This window comes from Manacus vitellinus, unplaced genomic scaffold (assembly GCF_001715985.3).
Source record: "Manacus vitellinus isolate BGI_N305 unplaced genomic scaffold, ASM171598v3 scaffold_76_pilon, whole genome shotgun sequence".
Taxonomy (NCBI): domain Eukaryota; kingdom Metazoa; phylum Chordata; class Aves; order Passeriformes; family Pipridae; genus Manacus; species Manacus vitellinus.
The window spans coordinates 1,978,848-2,004,160 of NW_021940796.1; the positions used below are offsets into that span (position 1 = coordinate 1,978,848).

Below are 25,313 nucleotides of genomic sequence, written 5' to 3' on the forward strand. Positions count from 1 at the left end.
CGAGTTGCCCCTCACGGGGCGTTACCGCGGGCGCGAACGGCCCCGGCAGGGTCCTGCCCTGGCGCGGAGCGGCAAAAATGCGCGGAATTCAGGGCGCTCCGTGGCGTTTCGGGGGAGCCTTCGGTCGGATTCGACCCTTGTGGGTCCCTTCCGAGCCGGGATATTCTGTGAGTTCGCCTCAGACACCGCCCCAGCCCAAACACCCCCGAGCCCTCCGCGCCTGGTCCCCGGCCAGGCAGGGCAGGATGGAACTGCCCCGACCGAGGGATGCTGGCGCCCGGACAACCGGCCCGAAATCCTGTGGCTGCCTCAATTAAGCGGTCAAAAAAAAAATAAAACACCGAACCCAGCGCCTGTCTCGAGCTATTAAATAGCCCAGCTGATCTGTTCGTTCTTGTTGTGTGTGTGTGTGTGTGCGCGCGTGTGTACAGACATTGAAGTCCTCACGAGAAAACGCAGGGGAGGTAATTAAGGAGCAGGAATTTTGGGTTCTTTTTTTCTCGTGTCTGCATAAAACCCGTGCTTGGTGGAGGAGTTAATTTACTCGAGCTCCTCGTGCAGCATCTCTAACGGGAACACGGCGCTTGCAGCGTTTGCAGTCGGTGTGTTTTCATCTTTTTCTGCAGCAGAAAAGCTGGGATTTTTAATAATAAAGAATATTTCTCACACCAGAGCTCTGTGAGCAACCTGAACCAAGGTGAACTTAACGCTTTCTTTGCAAGGGTGTGGGTTCCTGTGTCACTTGAGCCCCTCCACTCCCAGAGCGTGGCTGGATCCTATCAACAGCAGTGCCCAAATTTCTCATTATTGGATTGCACATTGATGACCTTACGTATGAAAAGCACCATCGCATTTCATACAGTTTTTATCCATGGATTTTTAATATTTTTTTCGTTGCTGGAACACGCAGCTTGTTTGTTGTCTGCAACACAGTGGAAAGGCAGCCAGCCCCTTCCTGCCTTCATTTGCATGCCCCTCTTTGCCTGGAAGAAATACCTGTTTCTCGAGGACACCGTGGCTTTGAAATAGGATACTGCCTGCAATCTTTATTGTAACATCTGACTTCAAAAGAGACAGCGCTGGGTTGAAAGGGAAGGCATGCTAAGGAGCTGATCCTTAAAAATAATGAGATCTGTTAAGAAGTTACTAATGTTTAACAAAAGGTTAAGGATAAATGTAATCAGCTCTGCCCTCTCATCATATTTTTTCCATCTTGCAGCCCTACAAAAAGGTAATTTGGTGAAATTATGGCAGCAAAGGCAAAACACTTTCTTTTTCCTTAGTCCTCTGAGTTACTGTTATTGAAGTCAGTGGCACACTATGGTTGAACCATTTCAGTGTTCACAGTTGAAATATCTTAAATTTTTACTAATTATGTAACAACTAAATAAAAGCTTCTGATTTTTTTTAATATATCTTTGATCTGTAAGGGGTTGCTTGTCAAAACACAGCCCGGAGTGAAGTGAAATGCAGTGTTGCAGCACCCAGCTGACAGCTCTGGGGTGTGTGTGGAGAAAGTGCCTGCAGACCGTTCACTGCTCACATCTTTTCAGCCCCACTGCAGTGCTGTTTGCTCCCACAGACCCCGGGATCAAAGCATGCCCCCTTGCATCTCTGGGCTCTTTGAGGGGCCTGGGTAATTATCTGTATTCATGGCCTGAATATTCAGCATTAATAACCACACTTCAGGGCAGAGCTGGCTGCATTTGTTATTGACAATAAGCAATGAGAATTAATTGTCCCTCGTTAATTCAGTGGTGAACAACTTGCAGAATCACAGAATTATTCAGGTTGGAAAAGACCTCCAGGACCATCGAGTCCAGCCTGTGACCGATCCCCACCTTGTCACCCAGCCCAGAGCACTGAGTTGGTCCTTGGACACCTCCAGGGCTGGGGACTCCACCGCCTCCCTGGGCAGCCCCTCCCAATGCCTGGAGACCCCTTCCATGAAGAAATTCCTCCTGATGACCAACCAAACCCTCCCCTGGCACAACCAGATGCCCTTGGTTTGCTGGCTGTGCTGCAAACCCGCCCGTGTGGAGCTCCCAGGGCTCTGCCCAGACAGCCCAGACCTCCCACGGCATTTCTGCTTCACCCAGTGCACTTGGCACCTGGGCAGCTTGTGCTTGTCCAGACACAGCTCTGCCTGTCACACCCAGTTCATGCCTTGGTTCTGAATCACACCCATAGGCTTGTGCTCACAGGCACAACTCACTGCAGGGCCTGGGCTTGAAATATTTCAAAAATTAATATCCATGAGTAAATTTGCATAAACGAGCAGTGCCATTCAGTTCATGAGGGAGGCCTTTCTTCCCTAGGCAAGGCTAGAAAGTGCTTTAAAATAAATACATCCACCAGTTACCAGAAAACTGCTGTAAACACACAACTGTTTCTAAGACATTGTTGCCAATTATTGCATTTGTCCCCAGGATAAACCAGGCTGGATCTCTTTAATTCTGGAGACTACTTGGATTTCACTTGGAAGCAAACAAGCAGGAACTCAGCATGGCCACAGCTTTTAATCCTCAGACTTCACCCTTCTGTTGGCCAGGGGCTAAGAGAACCTCACAAGTTTAGGAATCTTCCACAGCATGGCTGCCTCAAGGAATCTGATTTAGAGGCTCAATCTCCAAAGGTTTTATGATTCATCACAATTGATAGAGAGGAGAAATATGAAATATGGCCCCTGTGCACTGCTGTAACTGGACTGACATCAGCCATCTATCATCAACTACCATTTGTATTCTAAAGTATTTATATCCCATTATTGAATTCCTCATGCTCTTTAAATATATTTCTCTTCTCGGCAACCTTATGAGATCAGGAAGAACTGTCACAAAGAGGGGGTTCTGCTCTGGCCTTGCAGGAAGACTGAGAGAAACTGAGCATATCCCTTGTCAAGGCCCTGCCACTGCATAGCCTTTCTTTCTACCTGCACCCTGTTTGTTTGCTAATAAAAATTAATACCAAATATTCCCCCTGGAAGACATCTCTCCTGTCAAAATACAGTATTCAGTGACTGAAGTCATTTTACAGACAAGTAGGTGGGCCTTGAGTACTTTGAAAGCTGAAGTCCCTATTTTACAGAGTTCCTAAAGATAAGCTGTCACAACGTGCTGGTCCTGCAGGTTGGGGGTGAATGAGTTTGGGATCTTTGTATTTTCTTATAAAAGGCTGTGGTGCTCTTATTATTTGCACCACCACCTCCAACAACTGCTTTATAAATTCATGTGCAGTAGAGTTTATCCTTCAGAGCATCACACTTTATCCAGGGTCTTCATTTGTATTCATCAGTGAGGATGGAAATAAAATTTAGCTTTAATTCAAAGGCTAATTTAGATTTCGGTATGTGATTAACATTCCACATACAATTACTACCATCAAAGTCAAGCATATGCATAAATCTTTGCAGGACTGGGGCCAAAAATATTTTTAAGTATCCACTTATTCAATATATTTTGTATAAAGAATTATTCTTATCTATTACTTATTCAAGGGCCTTAACTAAGTAAATCTTGACACAGCTAAGCCTCTCTCTATATATAATTACTCATTTTCTTCCTTTTCATCTGGCTTCTCCTCCATACATCGCTACCTAATTCCACCAGCCCTTAGGTATGAGCACAGTTCACTAACTGTAAATACAATTCACTCCTAGGAGCAGCAGGAATATTCAGCAATCTCAAAAACTAAGTTTTCAGGAAAGCGTGTAACAACTTCCAACAGGCAACAGCATTGACTGTATAATCTGGTAACGAGGACCAATAAAAAATAATCAATACTAAACGATAAAAATCTATACTAAATTATAAATTATTGCAATACAGGAAAAGGGAGGAAAAATAATAATTTTTGTAATGCACACAGGAAAAATACTAATTTTTCCATATACCACCATCCAGCTACAGCGAAGCCCAACTAGTCCACTCAGAGTGGAAATCACCAAAACTTTAATACTATATTTTTGGCGTGCAATATAGACATAATTAAGCAGTTAACAAACATATACAAGTGCAATATGCACAGTGCAAAGGCAGCCTTGCTGTGGATCGTATCCACCAGGATATTCACAGCACCGGTCATGACGTTTGCCAGCAAGAAAAACAGCAGCTGGTTTTTGTTAATAGCACTGATCAGGCAGGGCTGGGGCAGCTCGTCTTCCCTTCCCGCCGGCGCGGCCGCCGTTCCGAGCTTTTTGTTGGAATTAGGGGGCTTGGCAAGGTTCCAGCTGCAGGGTACGCTGGAGCCCTTCACCAGCAGCTTTGTGAGCACCAAGGTGAGGTCAGTGGCTACAAAGAAGATAAATAACATCAGGGAGTGGGCGACGACCCACAGGCAGAAGGAGAGGTTGGCCATCCGGCGGGACACGGGGTCTGCGTGCGCCTGGGACACGTGGAGGGACACGAACAGCACCACGACTGCCAGGGCCAGGACCCGCAGTGCCCCGAGCCAGCCCTTCACTGAGCTCCTGCACTGCAGCAGCCACAGCCCCACCTGGACACTCGCCAGGTAAGTGGCCAGATACCCAACGAGAGAGACCAGCCCCTCCCTGTTGGCATCCAGAAATCCAACCCTGCTGTCCCTGCCGCTGCTCCCGTGCAGGAGAAACGTCTTCAGAGAGGTAGTGTTGAGAATGAGCTGATGAAGTGCAGCCAGAGTCAGAGCCACGATCCAAGACTTATTTTTAGGAAATATGGCTAAAAGTAGAGATGCTGCAAGTCTCACGGAAGCCAAGGTAAAGAAGAAATTCCAGTGCACTCCGTACTCCGACGTGTGTTCGTGGTAATCTATGGATTTAACGCTCAGCAGTCGCCCCACGCCGAGGGAGACCAAGGGCCAAACGGAAAAGAGCTGCCTGGCCAGGTTGGAAAACTTGGGCTGTGCCACATGAGACTTCTGTCGAACCTCAGGACAAACGAGGGCGTTGCCAAAGACGAAAGCTCCGACCCCCAGATCCATAACTCCCGTGCCGTAGGTCTCGGCTTTGGCGTATCGCCGGGGATACTGCGGGAAATCCACGGCCAAGATGCTGATGGTTGTCAGCACGTTGACATAGACACGGAACACGGTTATTGCTGGAATGTAGTCGGGATCCAAGTATGCCTGCTGGAACTCTTTTACAATTTGCCCAAAGGGCACTCTGGTCTCCTGTTTTCTCCGGCTGCATATTTTGGAAAATATCCCGGCGCAGAAGGCGGCGAGGATAACCGGCACGAGAAAGAGGACTGGAGACAAGACCGTGCAGGAGAAGAGCAGAGGAGATACCAGCACCAGGAAGTCCAGCAGCAGGCTGTATTTCCTTGAACTTACAGGTTTTCCATAGTGCAGGTGGTACAGAATCAGGAGGAGCCCTCTGCAGAGCAGGCACAGGGGAGGCAGGGACAAGCCCACGGAAATTTCCAGCAAACTAGTTCCGTTCAGGTTGCTGATAAAGGCTTCCTTCAGCTGTTTTTGGGACATTCTTCTTTCTTCCTCTGAAAACACAAATGTGACCTTGAGTTAGTTTTGTAGCACAGTGTAGCAACTGAGGCATGGACACCCTTGCTGGTCAGCAAGAGAATCCTTTATTATTTATTTCAAGCCTCTATTCATAGAGGAACTAGTTTCATTTCTGGTTTGTGAGCTAAGCATCTTCAACCTATCAGCAAGCAATACTTGGCCCTATAAATTTACAGTATGCATACTTCTACCTACTAACAAACTAGTGTTCATCTTTACACCTATTCAGCTTTCTTCTTTTCTTCAATTGTCTTGTTCTGGGTCATGCAACCTTTGGCTCCATTCACCTTGTAGACACTTCCTCCCACCTTCTGCCACATTCTCTTCTGTTCTGGTAATGTCCTTTGCTTTGGTAACCCTTTAAGTTCTGCTCTGGTCCACGATCATTTACAGAACAGGGGTGTCAGAATTCCTTAAAAAGAAATCTTATGTACCAGTTCATCAAAACACCATTGATTTCAGGAGTTATTGAGTTACTTTTCAATTTAAAGAACACAGAGCAGCACCCCCCGAGCTAGAAACAGTGGCCTGAGAAGCTGAGCAGAGTTACAGGCAAATGGAAGACTTGGACAAGCTCCAGCATTACCTATCCTGCTGTGCTCCAAGATTCTTCATATATTTGTGCTTAAGGTCTCTAAATACCAGATACTCCACTGAATATTCCCATTGCGAATAATCTTACTGTATGTCCCGCTCTGCAGAACACACTTTGCCATCTTCTCTATAGTGTAAATGAAACAGTTATGGAAAAACGCGACCTCAAGGAACTTTGCCATGCCAGGTCAGCAACAAACCCGGCGGCTGAGATCCCCCCCTGGCACCTCTCTGAGGCAGCCCCAGCCCAGCCCGGCTCCTCCACCTCCGGGAGAACACCCGTGAAACCTCCACAGCGTTACTGAACAGCTCAAAGCCAGCGGGTTTTGTCTCCCCCGCGGGATCTTACCGGGAGCGGGGACAGCGCGGGGGGCGATGGCACAGACCAGCGGGGGCGATGGCACAGACGGGCGGGGGCGATGGCACAGACCGGCGGGGGCGATGGCACAGGACGGGCGGGGGGCGATTGGCACGACGGGCGGGGGCGCATGGCACACGACGGTGCGGGGGGTGGCACGAGGGCCGGCGGGGCCGGGCGGGGCCGGGCCGTTTGTGTGTGTCCCGCATTTCGCCCCGGGCCCGCAGGCTAACAAGCCCCGCCCCCGCGCCTCGCGCCGCACTTTCCCAGCGGAGCGCTTCCGCCGGCTCACGAATAACCGCCCGAGTCCCCGCCCGAGCCTCCGCCTCCTCCGCCCGCCGGTGTCCGCCCGGCTCGCCGCCCGGCCCCGCTCACGCTTGGCCTCGCCCGCCGGTAAGTCCCGCACCGGCCCTTCGTCCACCCGCCCGTTCTCCGTCCAATCCCATCCTCATCCCGTCCCATTTCGCCATCCCATCCCTTCCATCCCGTCCCGTGCCTCCGCGGCCCTCGGTCGTGATCGCCGCCCGCTCCAACCCCGGCCCGCTCCCCGCCCCGTGCCGGGCGGGCAGGCTCGACCTTGGGCTTTTTGCCGACACCCGCAGGGAGCGGCCGGGAGGGATCCCGCGTCCCCCGGGATCCCGCACAGACACAAAGGCCGCTCCCGGGGAACCGCCATGGACCGACGGGATTTGGGATGGGGGTCGCGGGGTGCCCTGAGCTCTGCGAGCATCAGCTCAGGGGTCGAACGTGGCGCTAAGGGGTGTTTTCATGCCAGGTAAGAACGGAATAAGGAATAGGAATAGGAATAGGAATAGGAATAGAGAAGAGAAGAAAGAAATAGAATTATAACATAATATTATATATTAGAATAGAATTAAAATAGAATGTCGTATAGTAGAATTGGAATATAATATAATTTAAAATAGACTATAATAGAATAGAATTGGAATAGAATTAAAATTACAATAGAATTTGAAATAGAATTAGAGTGGGAGTAATGGCAGTTTCGGCTGCTGGAAGGACAGAATTCTTCCTGGCTCTGTGACTGGAATCTCTGTGTTTACCACAGAAATCCAAAGGGCTTGACTCACCTTGGGTTGGCTCCATGGTTTTCCAGAGGAAGCAGGAAGGGGACAGCAGCCTATCTCAGCAGTTTCTGCTGCAGCACAAACTTCTCTGAGTCACAGCCTTTCCAAAAGCGGCTCCTCCGATGCCGTCAGACCACAAATCCTTCCTATTCGGCCAAACAGAAGGAATTTAACAAAAAGTTGCAGTTTCTTGCCCAGAAACCTTGCTTTATTAATTCAAGAGAAACAAAGTGTTTTATTCCTGATGTAAGGAAAGGTTCATTATTCTCTCCAAATCAGCTTTCTTTGCAGGGGCAGTAGAACATGTGACTGTCACTGACAGTCTGGGTAGGCTTCCAGTGTTGCCTGGTCCCACTGGGATCAGTAATTCTGTCTGAAGCCTTTGGGCTTTGCCTCTGGAGATTGACATGTCCAGAGTTATCTGGTTCTAAATGCCTTTTTGTCTCATTTAAGGATCCTTCAGTCTGATTTGAATGAAGTACCCTAAAGTAAGGCTCCTCTCCAGCGTTCCCATCCACAGGCCTGGACAAGATGCCAAAGCAGGTAAAGAGAAAACCAGGAACTGTGTGTGCTAATTAAATTTTACTGCCAGGAAAGAATTCTTGGCTTATTTCCATGCAGTCAAGATTAGGTAACTACTAATAAATATTCACCCCTACTTCATGAATTGACTGGACCTATTTACTGTGGGTTTGAGCTGTGCTACCAACAGCAGGCAGGGATCTTTGTTGTGCCCTTGGCTCTAACAGGGCAGGTGCCTAGCACATCCCTAAGGGTATTTATTCCCTTCTTCATTTTCTTATCTAACCTCTCCTTTCCCTGTAAGTGACAAACAGGACCTGGAATCTCTCTTAGTTTTCCATTATGTTTGTACAATAAGTGTGTCCTTCCAGCCAGTATTGTCAAGGGCACGGGAGCCCAGAGGGAAAGATTTGAACATTTTTGGTGATTCAAAGGGGACAAATCTTCAGGTAATGCAGGCCAGCTCTTCCAGAACCACCATTTCTCTCCCCTGGCTGTGGTGTGTGTACCCTGAAAATGAAAGTCTCTGCTGGGAAAACTGCAGTTGTGTTGGTCCACAGTTGGACATGGGAGCAGTAGAAGAGCTGGAATAGTGGATGAGGTGAAAGTCCAGCTGGATTCAGCCTTTGACTGGTGCTGATCTGACACCCCCTCTAGGAAAATGGCCAAAAAGGAGACTCTGTCATCCGGAATGACCTCAGTGAGTCATTTGAAGAAGAAGTTAGAGCCTTCCTCAGTGATGAAGAGAAACTGCACCTTTTTGATGACCTCACCAAAGTTAATCCAGTGACAACCACGACAGGTAGGAGCAGCCAGGGGAGGATCTCCTGAGGAATCACTTTCCCTGGCTACTGATCTGGGGTAGTTCCTGCTCTCATTGCATTAATAGGGCCATGAACACAGCAGTTAAAGATTCAAAGCCTATTAAGGCCTGTTCTGAGCCTTTGAAAGTCACACTTAGCACGCTCTGCATGCAGAGCTCACATGGGTGGTGTTGGTTCAGGCAGCCAGGTGTGAGTTAACACTGTTGCAGGACTCCTGCAGGACCTTGGCACTGCAGTTTGGTGTTACTGAACACATCAGAAAACGAGCTCTAACTTAGATTCCAAATATAGCCATGAAATTGGTCTTAAAAAGTAAATTCCTCCCTCAACTTTTAAAGATGATGCTGTTAGAAGCAGCTGAGGCCTGTTCCTAGCAGAGATGGGGAGTTCTTGCCTGTGTGTTCTGCAAGGGAATAGATTTGCCCTCTAGGACTGTGTGAAAAAGAAAAAAACCAGGATTTATTGAATGGAATAGCAGATCCCTTAAAATTTTTACAAACAAGGACAACTCTTGAAGACATTGTTGTGTACATTAGACCCATCTCTCTCTCTTGGTCACCTCATTCTCTGTTAAACCTAATAGGTAACATACCTGAGGATTTCTGTTCCAAACAGGCTCAGGATGAATCAAATACACGTTGCTAACAGAAGGTGTGTTTTTCAGTTCTGAGATGTCTTCAAGCAAGATACAGAGTCAACTTGTTTTACACCAATGCTGGCTGCAGCCTCGTGGCTTTAAATCCATTCCAGCCTTTCTCCTGCCTCTATTCCCCTGAGCTTATGAGAGAGTACCATGTTGCACTTCGTCCTCAGGTAATGCTTGTATCTGAAATAACTGTCCTTCTGCAGAACCCAGATGTCAAGCTCCTCAAAATCTGTGTGAGCAAAACACTCCTAAAAGCTAAAACCCATTTCTAGTGAAATATTAGTTCTGTGAAAAGAGCAGCACTGTTTTCAGGTAAATGTGAGGTGACCTTTACTATCCATTGCTGTTGAACTGTGTAATTACTGTTCTCTTAAATCTGAATATTCTCTTTCACTGCCAGGATTTAAAACCTCACATCTTTGCAGTGGCTGAGCAAACCTACAGAAACGTCCAAAACCAGACGGACCCTGTGAACCAGTCCATCATTGTGAGTGGGGAAAGTGGTGCTGGGAAGGTAAGAAAATTTCTTTTTTTATGACAGTGCTCTTAAGTTTTGAGATCTGCCAGTGATTTGTAGTGCAGAGTGTTGCACTGAAGGAGCAGAGATGAATTAAAACCCCCTCTGATGGAGCACGTAGCCAGTCTGCTCCAGTGTGACTCTCTTGAAATATGTGTGAAGCATTAAGTGATTGCTGCAGTTAAACACACTCTGCTTAATATAGCTGCTCTTCAGGTGACATCTGTCATTTCTGGGAGGGCTGGGTTTGAATCATTCAACAGGAACTGCACCTGAGTTGATGCCCCAGCCTGGTCTGTCTGGGAGCTCGTGTGGGTCTCAGCAAACCCTGTGTAGAGACTTAGATGGAGCAGAGAGTTCAGAGCCTGCCCTGGGACCTTCCCTATTCAGGACAATATTGAGGGTATTTTTAAGCCTGAGAACAAACTGATTTGCTGGGTGTTAATGACTCAAAATCCCTTTATATTCCCTTCATCTTAAGACACTGGCTGTTAATTCAGGCTGAGCTTCCAGATGGTGACATCTCAATGAAACTGCCATTCAGCAAAGCACTCCCACTCCAACAGCGTTTCAATGTGTCTGTGGCACAGAGTTTCCACTGAACCAGAGCTATCAGCCTGACACAGTTCCTCTCTTTAGCCTCCCCACCAGCTGCACACTGTGTCTCCAGCAGCCAGCACTGCTCACTCACTGACACAGCTGATAACCTGGGAAAAACAAGGCCCTTATTGTCAAGCCTCTCTCTTGCAGACCTGGACCTCTCGCTGCCTTATGAAGTTCTATGCCTCTGTTGCTGCTTCAGTTATCTCCCCAAAAGGCAATGAAACTGTGGAAAGGATAGAGAGGAGAGTGTTGGACTCCAACCCTGTCATGGAAGCATTTGGTAAATGAGGCTTTTTTAACAGCAAAAAGCAGTAACGGCCACTGTGGGAATTTTCTTTGTTAGCACACAAATCCAAGCTATGTCTTGGTCCTCCCCTTAAAAGTAAACTCTCAAAATACAGGATCAAATCACCCTTACTATCTGTATGTCCTGCATGGGAGAGTGGAACCACTCTGATTATTCTGTCCCTGGCAATTCCACAGGCAACGCGTGTACCCTGCGGAATAACAACAGCAGCCGCTTTGGGAAGTACATCCAGCTCCAGCTAGACAGGTAACAGTCACTCTGTCAACCCCCTGTTGTCTTGTTCCTTTAAACCTTCACAAGCCTGTTGCTGAAGTCTGCCACAGAATATTTGATCTGCCTTTAGAGCGTATTTTGGTTTTGCTGGCAGCTCACAGTGTTATTATCTCCCTTCTTGTTTCTGCAAGCTCTCACCCTGATCTCTCAAACAGAGCAGTGGAAGAAGAGAGATGCAGTTAAGAACTCTGAATGAAATACGAAATTAGGCTTGCACAAAACTGAAGGTGAACTGCAAAGCATTCACAGTCAGTTGGTGTCACAAAACACAGCACCTGCTGGATTCTGTGAAGAGGTTTTGTTGAAATCTTTGCTCTTTTTCCCCCTCCAGATTCCACCATCTGAGTAGTGCTTCCATTCAGACTTTCCTTTTGGAGAAGACCAGAGTTGCCTATCAGGCCCCCAATGAAAGAAACTTTCATATTTTTTATCAGGTTTGCCTTCAGTTAATTTTGCTGCATATTTCTGACAAACAGTGGGATGAAATCACCAGATTTAGCACAGTTGCAACTTTCAATAATTAACAGTTTCCCTGTCTGCCAGGCTTCCAAATTAAATCACCCTCCCAGTATGTTATTCTTCCTTGTCTGTGAGCTGTAAATACCAAAGGCACAATTCAATCTTTACCTTGTTTTCTGCCTGCAGATCACAAAAGGTGCTACTGCAGAGGAAAGGCTGGAGTGGAACCTTCCAGAAGGGGCTGAGTACCGCTGGCTGCCAAATCCTGAAAGAAACTTGGATGGTAAAGATGAGTTTCACTGTCCATTAAAAACAGCTGGAACTTTAAAGGAAGGCAGGCAAAAATATGTCCTGTTCAATCCCGTGCCCCAGGGCCACCTGCATTAGTGGGACTCTTTTGAAGTTTCAGTTTGCACTATTAAATCTTAAAACTCAACCTGGCTGTTTCTGGCTGGTGAATTTGCATCTCTGGGGCTGTGTTTTGAAACTGTCTTGTCTCTGCATGGGCTTCAGCACCTGCTGCCTCACTTCAGAGCCACAGAGGCATCACTGAGTCAGGGACTGGGTTCTCCAGCCTGTACTGGGGGATTTACCCCAACTGCCTCTGGCTCCCTTGGTGTCCTGTGACAATTCCAGCCGAGCTGGAGCTGTGCAGGGTCCTGCTTGCCTGTGTTTGTGTGCGTGGCTCTGTTCTAACCAGCCCTTGTCTGGCTTTGCAGAGGACAGCTTCGAGGTGACCAGAGCTGCCATGTGTCACCTGGGCATCGAGCGCTCCACGCAGAGCAATGTTTTCAAGGTCAGGTACAGAGAGGGGGCACCACGAGGCTGCTGGGGGGGTTTGGAGTGTCCTCCTGCTGGGGGATTGCTGCAGAAGGAAACCTGTGTCCGTGCAGAGCATGGGCTGGTTGGGGCTCCTGCAGCAACACGTGGGGTTGCACAGCCAAATATTAGATCTTAACTAAAAAGCCTCCACCTGTGAACTGCAGTTTTCCTTCAGGAATTGCAGCACGAGGGATTCACACAGAAGCTTGGAATGTGTTTGCTTCTTCTGGTGCAGAAATGTTTTGACTTGTCCTGTTCCTGGGGTTAAGGAAGGCTCAGAGGACACTGCCTTGGAGGGGAGCTGTTTTAAAAACCTCAGTTATTGATTGTGTTTCAGGTATTGTCAGGCCTTCTCCACCTTGGGAACATCCAATTCTCTAATCCAGTGGATGAATCTCAGCCTTGTGACCTGGAAGACAAAACCAAAGGTGAGGCAACAACCATGCCATGCTCCAGGGAGTCCTGTTATCTCAGTGCAGATGCCTGATGGAAAGGATTACTGCACCCTTCTGCTGATATAGACTATCAAGGTCATAAGCAAACCAAAATTTAAGCTTGTTTTTGTGAGTAAACAAAACTCTAATGCTCCCCTGCTCTGAGAGACAATATCCTTCTGTGACAGGTCAAGGCAACTTCAGCATCAGTCAGTGATTTCAGCAGGATTATTGGCAGAACTGTGACTCTTGATTGCAATCTTACCCTGACATCACAAGACTTTGCAGAAATCTGACCCAGAGTGGAGAGCAGGGCTTTTAACATGAAAGCTTTGAAGTTTTCATGATAAAGACTTGAACAGAGTAACAGATAATCTGTTAAAATTGCAGCATAAATAGAGGTGGTTCTGCATGTCTTTAGGAGGCTTGTGGGTCTAGTTTTCCTTCAGAACCAAAACTGTCCTGAACAGTGAAGTTTCCTACTAGGATTTCACAAGCTCTATTTAATATTAAATTGTTTTTCATACAGCTCAGCTTAGCAAGATCTTAAATGCTTTGTTAGCAAATACTCATTCTTCTACATTTTCTGGTTTTTTCCCTGTTTTTTTTTCTGGCCATGACTGATTTGTCTACCTGGATTTCAAGGTCTCTGCTCAGAAAAGGTGAACAAGTAACAAAGACTAGAGAGACTCTATAAAACACCAACTTCAGTGTGGCAAACTTCAGAATTGCTTGGTATTGCTTCATTTTAAATAGAGTACCTGAAATTCTAGGGGAACTCTACATCTAAATTAAGAGTCTGGTCTTGCAAAACTTGCTCCCAAGTTTGGGTAAAAAAGATCCAAAGTCCACATTAAAGTTGGTGAGCTCATGGAAGTGTCATTTTCCTACACTATAGACCTTCCAGAGCTTAAAGGATCTGCATCCAGGTAACCTGGCACTGTTTGTCCTCCTGAACAAGGCTTTGTGAAGACCACTGGAGATCTGCTGAAGATCCCCGTGGAGGAACTACTGGAATCCTTAAGAATTCGGACAATAACTGCTGGGAAACAGCAGCAGGTGTTCAAGAAGCCCTGCTCCAGAGCTGAGTGTGAGACCAGGAGGGACTGCCTGGCCAAAGTCATCTACGCCAGGTACGGCCGTGCCAGCCCCGGGGCCTTGGGGAGGGAGGAGGGAGGCCAGAGGGATTTACTCCCCTTGGCTTTCTGCTTGGATTCCATCACTGTAACCCTCCCTTCCCCTCTCAACACCCCTTCATTCTGCTGTGCACTGGCAGAGAATCCTTCAGAGTGCTGCTGTTCCGTGCCAGAGATTTCTGTTCCTTCCAAGTGACACCGACAGGAACAGCAGGATGAGAACTCTGCCCTGCAAGCAGCTTCCACCCCATCCCACTGTCATTGCAGGTTGTTTGAGTGGCTCGTTCTGGTCATCAATGAGAGCATCTATGCAGATCCATCAGTGTGGACCAGCTTCATAGGTATGGATATTCCATATTCCACCCTGGTTTCACTGGAAGTCCTTCAAGCTGCTCCTAGACTAAAGCTCACTGTCTTCCCACCTTCCTTCTAGGCCTGTTGGATGTTTATGGTTTTGAAGCCTTCCCTGAAAACAACCTGGAACAGCTCTGTATTAACTATGCCAATGAGAAACTGCAGCAGCACTTTGTAGCACACTACCTGAAGGCACAGCAGGTGAGACCTCAGTAAGAGAAAAAAAAATCTAATTTTAAAACAGCATCTTTTGTCACTTCAATTGTATTTATTTCTGTGCCTCTGGTCAGATTGCAACCTTCAGGCAGTAAGTAATGCCACAGAAACCAGTGGGATGTAACAGTGGCTTTTTAAAGAGGAGAGTGTGGGGCAGTTGGTGGAATGACACAGCTTTCTGTCTTGGGGACTGGAAATCTGTTCCCTGTTATCCAGCTCCACTGTTAAACTGTGCCTGTTAAACTGTTTGGTTTTCTTCAAAGAGCTGAACACTTCAAATTCTTGAGGTAAGTGCAGCCTAGAGATTCTCTTGGAAGCTGCTGCTCATAGCCATGTTAATTCTCTTCCTCAAGCACAGAGTCCCAAAAAAAAGAGTGGGGAGCTCCCAGACTGAGCTCAGTGTGAAGGCAGAGCCCAACAGACCCCTGTCACCCCAACACCCACGTGGTACCTGTGGAGTCCTCCTGCTGCAGGGGAGCAGCTCCATGAACCAGCTGCTGTGTCAGTACCTGTAAAACCAAACCTCAGTGTGCATCAGCTTTTGGGTTTTGTTAGGAATGCTCACAAGTTGTGTTGTTTCACACTAGAGGAGGTATTTGCACCACGCTAAAGGCTCTGCAGTCCCTCAGCTCACTGGTCACACACTGCTAATTCCAGTTCTCCTGAGTGCTCTGGGGGCACAGAGTCCCTTCCAGGGCTGCTCCAGTTCCCCCCCAGTGCAGCTCCATTACCACATTGCTCTTTGCCATTAACTGCATAATCTGGGAAATTATTTTCTTTATGGCACCAGCACACTGGCACCTCCTGCCTCCCAGCATGGCTTTGTCAATTTGTTCAGGAGATAAGTGTTCCTTTGACCACAGTTTGTGCTTTCACATTCCCAGGCTTTTTTTCCCTGCCTGCCCTCCTCAGTGTGCCAGGGGTTAATGGTCAGTGAAGATGGAAACCGAGTTCAAGCACACAATTACTTGCCTTGAAACTGCTCCATGACCTCTGTTTGCTGCTCCCCTCCCAGTCACTGCCTGCCCTCTTACCTCTCTGCCTCTGGCTGGGGCCCAAACCACTTAAATGCCATTAGTGGCTGTGCTGAGCAAGCTTTTGGCAGGAGACTTTTAAAATAACTGCCCAGAGCTTGAGCTTGTTAAACACTCCTGACAGACTGTCCTGTAGTTCAGCATAAATATTGTGCAGATTATTTCAACTAATATCTTTCTGTACTTCCTCTTGGATCAGGCTTTAAAAGGAGCCCAGTTAGTAAAGCCTGGCACACAATGGTTGGTTTAGGGCTGTGTCCCAGTCTAAGGAAGGAGTTCTCCACGTTCCTTGCCCTTCAGGGCAAATCTCAGCACAGCCAGGACAGGCTTTGTGTGACTGTAGCCTCTGTTCACTCTCTAAATCAGCCTTGCAGCTCACTCTGATAAATCTGTGAGGTTCCCAAATACTCAGACAAATTGTTCCAGCAGGATCTGATCCACACTCAGAAGCTACCTGGGCAAGAATACCCTTGTTTGTTTTTTTTTTTTCTCATCTTGGTCTTAAACTCGAGCTGAGCTTTGGATGAGCAGCTGAGCTGGGATTAACTCATTAAACATTAACTGCATCAACTGCACAAGACACAGTTCCAGGCTCTGGTGCCCTCTGCTGCAGGATGATCCTTTCCCTCTTCCTTCAGGAAGAATATGCAGCTGAAGGCCTGCAGTGGTCATTCATCAACTACCAGGATAACCAGAACTGCCTTGATCTCTTAGAGGGAAATCCTCTCAGCATTTTTTCCTTGCTGAACGAGGTAAGTGTGATCTGAACCTTGAACTTTTTTGGCCTAGTTTCCTGCCTTTGTCCCACAACACCAAAGAAAATATGAACAGAAAACTTGTCAGATATACGATTTCTGCAGAGCTCCGTTTTCAGAATAATCATGACACTGCTCCCTCATATTCTGAGTATCTTTTTCCCTCTGATCCTGGATGTTCTGATTCAAATACGAAGCCTCAGTTACTTCCCATCCTCCCCACCCCCCCAATATTCCAGGGCTGGCATGCTGCAAAAGCAAAAAGGCTGTTGATTTTAAATTGAAGTGGTTCATCTTTTAGAGTCAGTTCTTTGTGACAAATCCCATCTCGTTTGCAGGAGTGTCGCCTGAACAGACCCTCCAACCCCGCCCTCTTCCAGACTCGGATTGAGAAAGCCTTGTCTAGTAACCAGTGTTTAAGTCGAGACAGGTTTAGTAAGAAGCCCAACTTCATCATCTCACATTATGCTGGCAGAGTCTGTTACCAGCTGGCAGCAATGGTGGAGAAAAATAAGGTAGGTGTTTCCAGAGAGACCAAATCAAAGCACCGCGAACAAGTCTATTCAGGGGTGTGTGCTGGATGTACATACCTTGCTCCAAAGAAATCCTTCAGGCCATGTATAGCTGGGGAATGTTCTTGCTCTGGTTTTCAGTCCATCACTGGCACAAACAATTCCTTTGTTAGACCTTTCAGCTGAGGATTAAGTGGACCATCACCAAATCAGGGCCTCTCCCATTCCTGGGGATGCAGAACTGTTAATGGCATCAGGGCATTTTTATAACCATAAATAGAGAGCTTCATTTCCCCTAAAAAAAATCTGGTGAGTTTATGAGAAACAAGAGCATGGACTTTACTGGAAATTCTGGAAGTATTCAAATTTTGGCCTCGTTGTGCCATCAGGGAATAAATAAAATAGGTGATGCCATGAAACACCATCTCTTAATTAAAAGGAATATTTCTAACAGACTTTCTAATGTTTGCTGCAGACTGTCCTTTTAAACCAGTGCTGAGGCTTCTGGCTCACTGAAGCTGAATAACAAGAACAATGGAGGGAGCAGTCACACATTTGACTGGATCTGCTAAATATTCAGGCAAACATTGTTTTCAGTTCCCAAATCTGACTATGAATGAATGGACACGGTCAGATTTGGAACTGCAGCTGTGGTGAAATCAAAGCTGGCATCAGAAATACTGTTCCATCTATTTATGTGGAATTTTCAGTCATTTTCAGAGATGGCAGTGTCTGCCCAAGTCCAGATTCTAACACATCATGTCTGTGTTTGCAGGATGCTGTTCCACCAGAGCTGGTCCATGTTTTGCAAAACTCTAAGGACTCTCTGCTTCAAAAATTATTTCCTGTGACAGAAAACAACCAGAATAACATCAAAACCCAGAACAGAGCACCTGTTGTTACAGTGGTGTCCAAGTTCAAGGTACATCCTCTTCAGCTTCCTGCTTTCCACAGCTGCCTTCGTGACTAGATGAGAAAACAGGAGCTGGATGAAGATCAGTAAATGATGTAAAACTGAAACAGCTGTAAAACAGAAACAGCTTCAGACTCCTGATATTGTCTGGGTCTTAACTCCCTCTGATTTTACCTTTAACAGTTGGGCACCTGCCTTTTTGAGGCTGCTTCTTACCTGTTCCTCTTGAGGGGTTGCTGTCAATGCATGGCCCTGCTATAATTTTGGAAACTTTCTGAATTTACCATCAACAACTTGATGAAAGCATCCATAGAGTGGATTTTTTTTTTGCTCAAGTTGTCCCTGTAGAATTGCTCTGAGTCTGTAAAGCCATCCTTGCGAAAAAGCAGCTCCCTGGGTTTGACAGAAGACCCCTGATGAGCTGAGCTCCCTGTGGAGGAGTTGTCCCTGATCCCTCCTGTGTCTGTTTTGTGCAGAGCTCCCTGGAACATCTCATGCAGATTTTGAACAGGACCACCCCACACTACATCCGCTGCATCAAACCCAATGCTGACTGCAAGGCCAGGACTTTTAAAAGAGAAGAGGTAACTTTTCCAAAGCCTTTCCTCACTGAGAAGCTTCCTGGAGACGTTGTGGGGCCTTTGCATTGCAAAGCTCCTCTCACAGCACATTTTGAAATAGCTGCTTCTCCTTTGAGGCTGCAGAGAAAAACCTCCCTTCAGAGTCACTGATGGTGCTTGTCCAGAACAGAGCCTGTGAGCACAGCAGCTCTTCCAGGTGCAACTTATGTGTTGCTGTAGGAGAAGCTCTCTTCCCAGGACACTCCTGGGTTATTTGGGGTGCTGCCCTCCCAGCCCTCAAACAGATGAGGGTGATCTGAGTGCTCAGCAGCCCTGGGCACACAGGGATCTCCCAAACAAACCTTTGCTTGCTCCTGGAGTGCAGGACAAGTTGGATGAGACCAGCTGAGGACTTTGGGAGCAGAGCTGTAACTAGAGACCCTCATCTGATGGGAAAACAAGCAGCTGGAGTGTTGCTGCCTTGACTTTAAACACTCATAGAATTTGCTGAGTGCACAGTAGTGTTAAAACAATAAGGAGAAAATAGTATTAAAATACCCCCACTGGCTTTTCACCTGCTGCTGCATTCGGTCAGTCAGGGTGTGGATCCCACAAGAGAGGAGCAGCTCCCAGAGTGTCACCTAAACCATCCCAATTTATGCCTCAGGTTCTCAGCCAGTTGCAGGCATGTGGAATAGTCGAAGCCATCACCATCAGTGCAGCAGGATTCCCTGTCAGGTGAGTCCAGACTTCTTGAGCATAACCCACTTCTGCAGCAATTAGTGGCATATTAGTTATTCAGAAGAGCTTATAAGCAAGGAAACCCAAATATTTTGCACTTTGTTTTAGGCTTCAAAACTACTACAAAGTAGTTGAAAGCTTTCAAAGCTGTCTGAGAGCTCACTGTACCTTTCCAGCCTGAGAAGCTGGGGAAGAGATGTTTTGATGTGGACTATTATGTACTAAAATTTTTCTAACTGAACGTGGCTTCACAGCAACATTTTTAGCAATTAAAATTAAATCACAAAAGGCATTTATCTAAGTGTAGACATCTCAGAGCTCAGCATCCCATCACAGCCTTGCTGGGCTTTCTTGACCACGTTTAGAGGGTGCAGAGCGAGGCCTGAGATAGGCACAGCTCAGCACTGATGGGGTAAAGTTCATCATTGTCATATCCAAGCACAATTCCTGCCCAGTCTTTGCTACAGGCACCACTGGGAGTTTGTAGTTTCTTGCCTGTTGGTGACTCTTTAGGCATCAGTCTGTTTGCATTCCCTGCACTGGATCTGTGAAGCCATTCTGCAGTTTTTACCCCCAAAGGATAAGCTCTTTGCCACAGTGGTGACTCTTCCCTGGAATTCACTGTGTCTGTCTGCCAGGATCCCCTTCCAACGTTTCACTGAGCGCTACGAAATGCTGAGAGAGTCCTGTGGGCCCAGTAAAAGAAGAGTGTGTGATAAAAGCAACTCTCACACTGCTGAGGAAAAAGGTATGTTTGTGCAGATAATCCCTCTGCCATCAAGTAAAGTTACCACTGCACCCATTTGATATTGCATAGGTCAGGTGATTACTGTGTTCAGCACGAGGGACACCTCTGTTCTCAGAATACTTCTCTAATCTGTCACCAGTTGGAGTTTCTAATTTGCCTAATGCTTACAGCAGGCTCTTTTTAAAATCTTTCCTCTTATTGCTGGTTTTCTGTGTTCCTCTTGGCTGGAACAATTACAGTTACAGTGGTGTCTGGGGTTCCCTCCACCCAATATAATTTGATTTAGAGTTGGTTCTTTAGCAGACTTGAAAAACCTCTTACCTTTTGGCTCATGTTCCTTCTCCTTCCTTTCTTTTTTTCCCCCACTTTGCTTCCTTGCTGAATCACTGACCTTCCAGCTTACCTGGATTCTGCTGCTTCTTCCACCTTTTGCAAACTTCTCTTTTTCTAAGCAAGAGCGAGGATGGACTTTAAAAAACACAACCCAGTCTACAAGGTAATGCCTTTGCTGTGAACCCCTAAAAGGAGGACCTCATCAGGAGGTTACATTTAATACTGAAGGTTCCTGCAACCCCTTTCTCTCTCCCAAATTAATCCCATCTTCACCCAGTGGGTCTGTTCCATAACCAGCAGGAAGCAGGACCAGTAAGTACCAGCCTGTTCAGATAAGTAAAATGTCTGGATATCCATTCACTGGCTGGAAATGGAGTGGAGGAAGGAAGTACAGGCTGGAAAATTACTTACACACTGTATCTTTCCCCCTCAATTACAAACCCATTAGCTGCAAAGCCTCTGTGTGATAGGTTCTTAGTCCTTTTTATCTTTAGGGGGTAATAAGCTGCAAACAAAGCAAAACAAATTTCCCAAACACGGGGATAAGCTTTTGGTTCCCTTATCAGCCCGGCCCCATGAACACCATCACAGGCACCAGATGTCTTCCTGTAGGCAAGAATTGCTCCTATTTGTTTTCAGTACCTTAAAATGCTCTCATCTCCTTAGAAATATTTATAGCAGAAAAGCAAACAGTATCCAGGATGGAATGATACAAAGCCCATTGCAGGAACTCCTTGAACAACACAATCTCTTTCAAGGACAGCTCTGAATTACGTCTGAATCTGCAGTTAAGATTCAGCTGGCCAACCTCTTTGTCTCATGATGTAAAAAGCTGTGCACTGTGTCCCACAAATGGTTTTAATAACCTCTAATTGCTGCAATAAAGTCCTGCTCAGTACCTGACCCCGTAGCTGCTTCCAATGCCCTGGGAAGGCTGGAGACCTGTGCACAAGTTGTCTCCCCCTCCTGCACCTTTCAGTACATTAAGGCTGAGTCCAATTCCTTGCTTTTTGTTCTTTGTTCCCAGTTAAAACACCCCCCACACTGGTTGTCTGGTTGCTGGCACCTGGTGAAATCTGTGCTGTCCCATTTTACCCCAAAGCCCAGTGAGGCTGAGTGCTCTCAGCCATCACCTCCTCCCCTCTTGCTGGAGGTTTTCCCCCTCTAGATGGCCAAGAAATCTCAGTGTGAAGACCATTCCTTGGTCCTGATTTCCAAGTCTTGTGACTCCTCCTCCTCAATGCTTCGTTTCCAGGCGAGACTCCAGTGATGGATGAAGACAAAGCATCACGTTCTGCTGTTCTTGGGATCCTGCAGAACGTTGTTATGGGACAAAGCACTGCTGAGCAAACAGGGAGTGGAGCAGGAACTCCCTCAGTGTACTGTGGGAAGACCAAAGTATTCCTGGCCAGTTCTGTGGTAAGTTGGCTGACAATTCTGGAGCTCACCTGCCCAGTGGGGATTCTGGCACAGGTATCACCATGGTGGGGGCAGTGCTCCTGCCAAGCCAGTGTGACCAGAATTGGGCATTTTCCTTCAAATTACTCAACTCAGTCAGGCATCCATCAGAACCCAGCCCTCAGAAGCTGTTTAATGGCCTCTGTGGAGCCAAGGGACAAGGAGCTGCACTTGTGTCTAGAACTGTCAGGATTCTCCCAATTCCAGGAAAGATTACAGCTTTCCTTACCTTCAGCTGACAGATCTGGCTACTCCAACTGCCCCACACAGCTTCCTTGGGGAAGAAGATGAAGGAGACAGAGCTACCTTTGCCAAGCTTGCAGGATGCAGCCATAGAACCCCCTTCAGTGAAGCTGGTTTTAAGCCAGCTGCTACTGTGACCCCCCAACTACTTACATTTTTGTCTCCATATTATCTAATAAGCACTAATGGAGTGCTGTCACTTCCCACACCTAATCCAGCAGTCACAGGACACTGGAATGAGGATGTGGCTCTCTGACAAACACCAAGAGGCTGCAGAAAAGGGAAGAGTTGAGAGCAGAACTCTGCCCTGAGTACTAACTCCATGCTCCTGTCCCCACTGCAGCTGGAGCTACTGGAAGCCAGGAGAACAGAGGTGTTAAATGAGAAAGCATTTTGCATTCAGTGTTGCTGGAGGAGGTTTAAGCAGAAGAAGTCTGCCAAGGAAAAACAGTCTGCAACTGTCATCCAAGCAGGTAACTCCACAAAAATGTGGCTGGAACAACAGAACGAGGAACATTTCCAGTTATGTTGGGGGATTAAAGTGGCAGGGGTGGTGAAGTGCCACCTCTTACACTGTGTGCCAGAGCTCCTGAGATTGTTTGTACTCAGCTTTGTTTCCACTGAACCCTCAGCTGTCCGTTCCTGGCTGGCCAGGAGTCGGTTCCGAAGGACGCGCGGGGCTGCCAAAGTCATCCAACGTGGCTGGAGGAGATGGAAGGTGAGGGTGTGGGGACAGGGAAGCACAGAACTCAGTCACTGAGGCTTTTTTTTTTAGAAGGCATCTCCCTCTTAGTAGTTACTGCTCTGCCTCAACTAACTACAAAAGCAGCACTGTCACTGCTCCATTAAACTCTTCTCCAGCTGAAGAGCAGAGGATGCCAGTCCTGCTTCTATTCTGCAGAATAAACCCATTCCTTACCTTCATGGGAATGCCCCAAAGGGTCTGCTGCCCTTTCAGATTCCCTCCTTTCCAGACTCTTTAAATTCTGCTCAGGGTGTCTGAGAACCTCGTTGAACACTGTTCCTTATCTTCACCAGGCGAAAATGGCCACGTTGGCAGCGGCAGAACTGGATGAGGGGGAAGGGGAGGAGTTCCCAGCTCCTGGAGCCACGGTGATCCCGGCCAAACCGCCTTGTTCCTTGGACACAGCGTGGCCTGGGCAGGCCATTGTCCAGTTCTGGCCCCTGGGCCTTGTCCTGGCTGCTGCCCCCGTCACGGCCACAGGGCCCCGCAGGGACCTGGCGCTGCTGGGCTGGCTCAGGGGGCTCCAGGAGAGCGGCTGCTCCAGGCTGGAGAGCCCTTCCCTGGGCTGTGGCATCGCTTCCATCAGAGCTCTCCCACAGGTAACCACCTCACGGACCCCAGTCAGCACGGGCAGGGTGCCAGGAGTTCAAGGAATAGTCCTGGATACCATTTCCTACCAACAAGCTGCAGCCACTGGCTGCCCTCAGAAACTGCACCTTGTCACAAATCACTTTGGTGGGTTTTTTGGAAACTTTTCTGAGGTTGCATAAAATTCTGGGTGCAAGAACCGGTCACAGTTACTGCAGGTAGGCAGAAGCAGTGGCAAGTTCAGCACTAAACACTCCAATCTCCAGAGTTTAAGCTAACTCCAGTTCAAATTACAGTACTGGTACTCAGTTCTCTTAAATCCATTTGTACTAAAACTCCTCTGGAGGTCCTCTTCTATCCTCACAGTCACTAGCTGCTCAGAGACACTAAGCATGAACAACAAAATCACCTCAAAAGCTGGCCAGCCCCCCAGCTGACCTCTCCACCTCTTTTCCTTGCAGGGCTCTGTCAGGTTCCACTGCAGGAAGTCCCCCCTGCACTATTCCAACGTCAGCCCCCACAGGGATGCCTGTTCCATCACGGGATTCAACCAGATCCTGCTGGACAGAAAGGAACTCCTGCCCACATAGGCCTGGCCCCTGCACACCTCTGCCTTCAGGGAAGGGCTCTCTGCAAGCTGCTGCTTTCAAATCACTCAACGGCCACATCTGCTGCTACCTCAGAGCTTCCACCTCGCTGCCTTGTACGTAAAATACAATGTAATGTAAGATAGGTCAAATTTGGGGGGTTTGGGGGCCATTCCTCCACACAGGCACATGTTACAGGACACATCAGCACTATGAGAACAATCAACTAAACCAGATCAGGTGCTCTAAGCAATAAATACTTGAACTGAACGCTGCTGGCACTACCTGGAGAAGCAAGAGGCTGGTCATGAGAGAGCAAATAATGCAAATATTCCTGATTCCTGCTGGGTTTTCAGAGGTACAACCCTCCTGGGTGACCACCAGTGTTCCCCAAACACTGGCACACCTCTGACTGACCGAGGGAGGGAGGAGCAGCCAACGTAACACTGAGGGCAGATGTCTCAGGGAAAAGCAAGACTGGGCTCTTGCTTTTTTCTCTCTATGACTGAAATATATGAGCTCTCACAGCTGCCAGGCGTTTCCAGAGCTCCCCAAACAGCACTGCCCTGCCCACGGTCTCATCAGAGGTGCTCTGTACCGTCCTTTTCTTGCTCATGGGTCTCAGAAATGTTCAGCTCCTCTGTGTATGTCATTTTAAATAAACTGCTCAACACCTTGTCAAGGTGTCTGGCCATCCCAAACAACGAACAAAAACATTTCAGAGTATTTGTCGATTAAAAATAAATGCAAATATATTTAATATTGTCACTGTGAAGTAACATTTGCCACGGTTGCCAATATTTCTGTACCAACACAAAGCAGGTCTGCAGAGTGTCAGGTTCAACCCCCAGTCTCTAGAAACCTCTCACTGTCAACTCTGAATTGAAATCAGAGCACTGAAATCCAGGGGCAAAGTGACCAGACCCTGAGGAAAGACACAGAATGGAGCAGCTCTGCAGCACAGAACCTCAAGGAAAGGAAAACGTGCTCACTCGGGGAGGATGTTCTCCTTCTCGGGAGGCTCCACAATCCTCAGGCAGCAGTCTGCAAACTCCACAAACAGGGGCTCCTGCATGAACCTCCTCATGAGGGAGCTTTTGTCTTCTGCCTGGTCGATGGTGAGGAGCAGCTGCCGGAGGTGTGGGTTCAGCAGCAAAGCCCTCAGTTCTTCTGATTCCCCTTTAAAAAGAAAAAAAAAAGATAAATAGGAGTAATCTCAAAGGGTTACAAACGAAGTTAAGACCTTCCTTATTTTGCAAATAAACTTTCAAAGAGACTGGTGAAAGGCCAAATATCTGATATTTAACTCTTTAAGGCCTTGCAACGAGCTGCACGACTGGGAGCAGCTCCAAGCAGAACTCCTGGGAATGGGGAGTATTTCTGCTAAAGCCCCACCATCCCCACACCCGGCTGACCCCCGAATTCCCAAACTCACCTAAAAGCT

The 25,313-nt window shown here is 47.5% G+C and overlaps 3 protein-coding genes across 4 annotated transcripts in view; 1 reads left to right on the top strand and 2 right to left on the bottom strand.

Moving 5' to 3' along the window:
• Positions 1-3,927: 3,927 nt before the first annotated feature.
• Positions 3,928-17,988, bottom strand: PIGW (phosphatidylinositol glycan anchor biosynthesis class W). 2 transcript variants are annotated; one of them, XM_018084824.2, is made up of 5 exons: positions 17,847-17,988; positions 17,032-17,180; positions 11,859-12,921; positions 7,543-7,685; positions 3,928-5,474 (listed from the first exon to the last, which is right to left on the bottom strand). In XM_018084824.2, exons 4-5 carry the CDS (start codon positions 7,556-7,558, stop codon positions 3,940-3,942), a joined length of 1,551 nt encoding a protein of 516 aa, XP_017940313.1. In that variant the 5' UTR covers positions 7,559-7,685; positions 11,859-12,921; positions 17,032-17,180; positions 17,847-17,988; the 3' UTR covers positions 3,928-3,939. The 2 variants fall into 2 exon arrangements, with proteins under 2 accessions (XP_017940313.1, XP_008928755.2); XM_008930507.2 differs by lacking the exons at positions 7,543-7,685; positions 11,859-12,921; positions 17,032-17,180; positions 17,847-17,988 and adding an exon at positions 6,443-6,484.
• Positions 7,136-24,547, top strand: MYO19 (myosin XIX). Its single transcript, XM_008930506.3, has 25 exons — positions 7,136-7,226; positions 7,993-8,082; positions 8,719-8,863; positions 9,550-9,698; positions 9,932-10,045; positions 10,799-10,931; positions 11,135-11,204; positions 11,563-11,665; positions 11,877-11,973; positions 12,410-12,486; positions 12,850-12,940; positions 13,908-14,079; positions 14,350-14,423; positions 14,516-14,637; positions 16,325-16,438; positions 16,780-16,956; positions 17,729-17,875; positions 18,343-18,450; positions 19,094-19,164; positions 19,806-19,915; positions 21,504-21,667; positions 22,293-22,422; positions 22,582-22,667; positions 22,988-23,293; positions 23,744-24,547. Exons 2-25 carry the CDS (start codon positions 8,071-8,073, stop codon positions 23,870-23,872), a joined length of 2,901 nt encoding a protein of 966 aa, XP_008928754.2. The 5' UTR covers positions 7,136-7,226; positions 7,993-8,070; the 3' UTR covers positions 23,873-24,547.
• A 48-nt stretch (positions 24,548-24,595) lies between these two features.
• ZNHIT3 (zinc finger HIT-type containing 3) overlaps positions 24,596-25,313 on the bottom strand; it is a 3,509-nt gene continuing 2,791 nt past the window's right edge. The window contains exon 2 of the mRNA XM_029964625.1: positions 24,596-25,048. Coding sequence (XP_029820485.1) covers positions 24,858-25,048 — 191 coding nt within the window. The 3' untranslated portion in view covers positions 24,596-24,857. The remainder of the gene's footprint in view (positions 25,049-25,313) is intronic.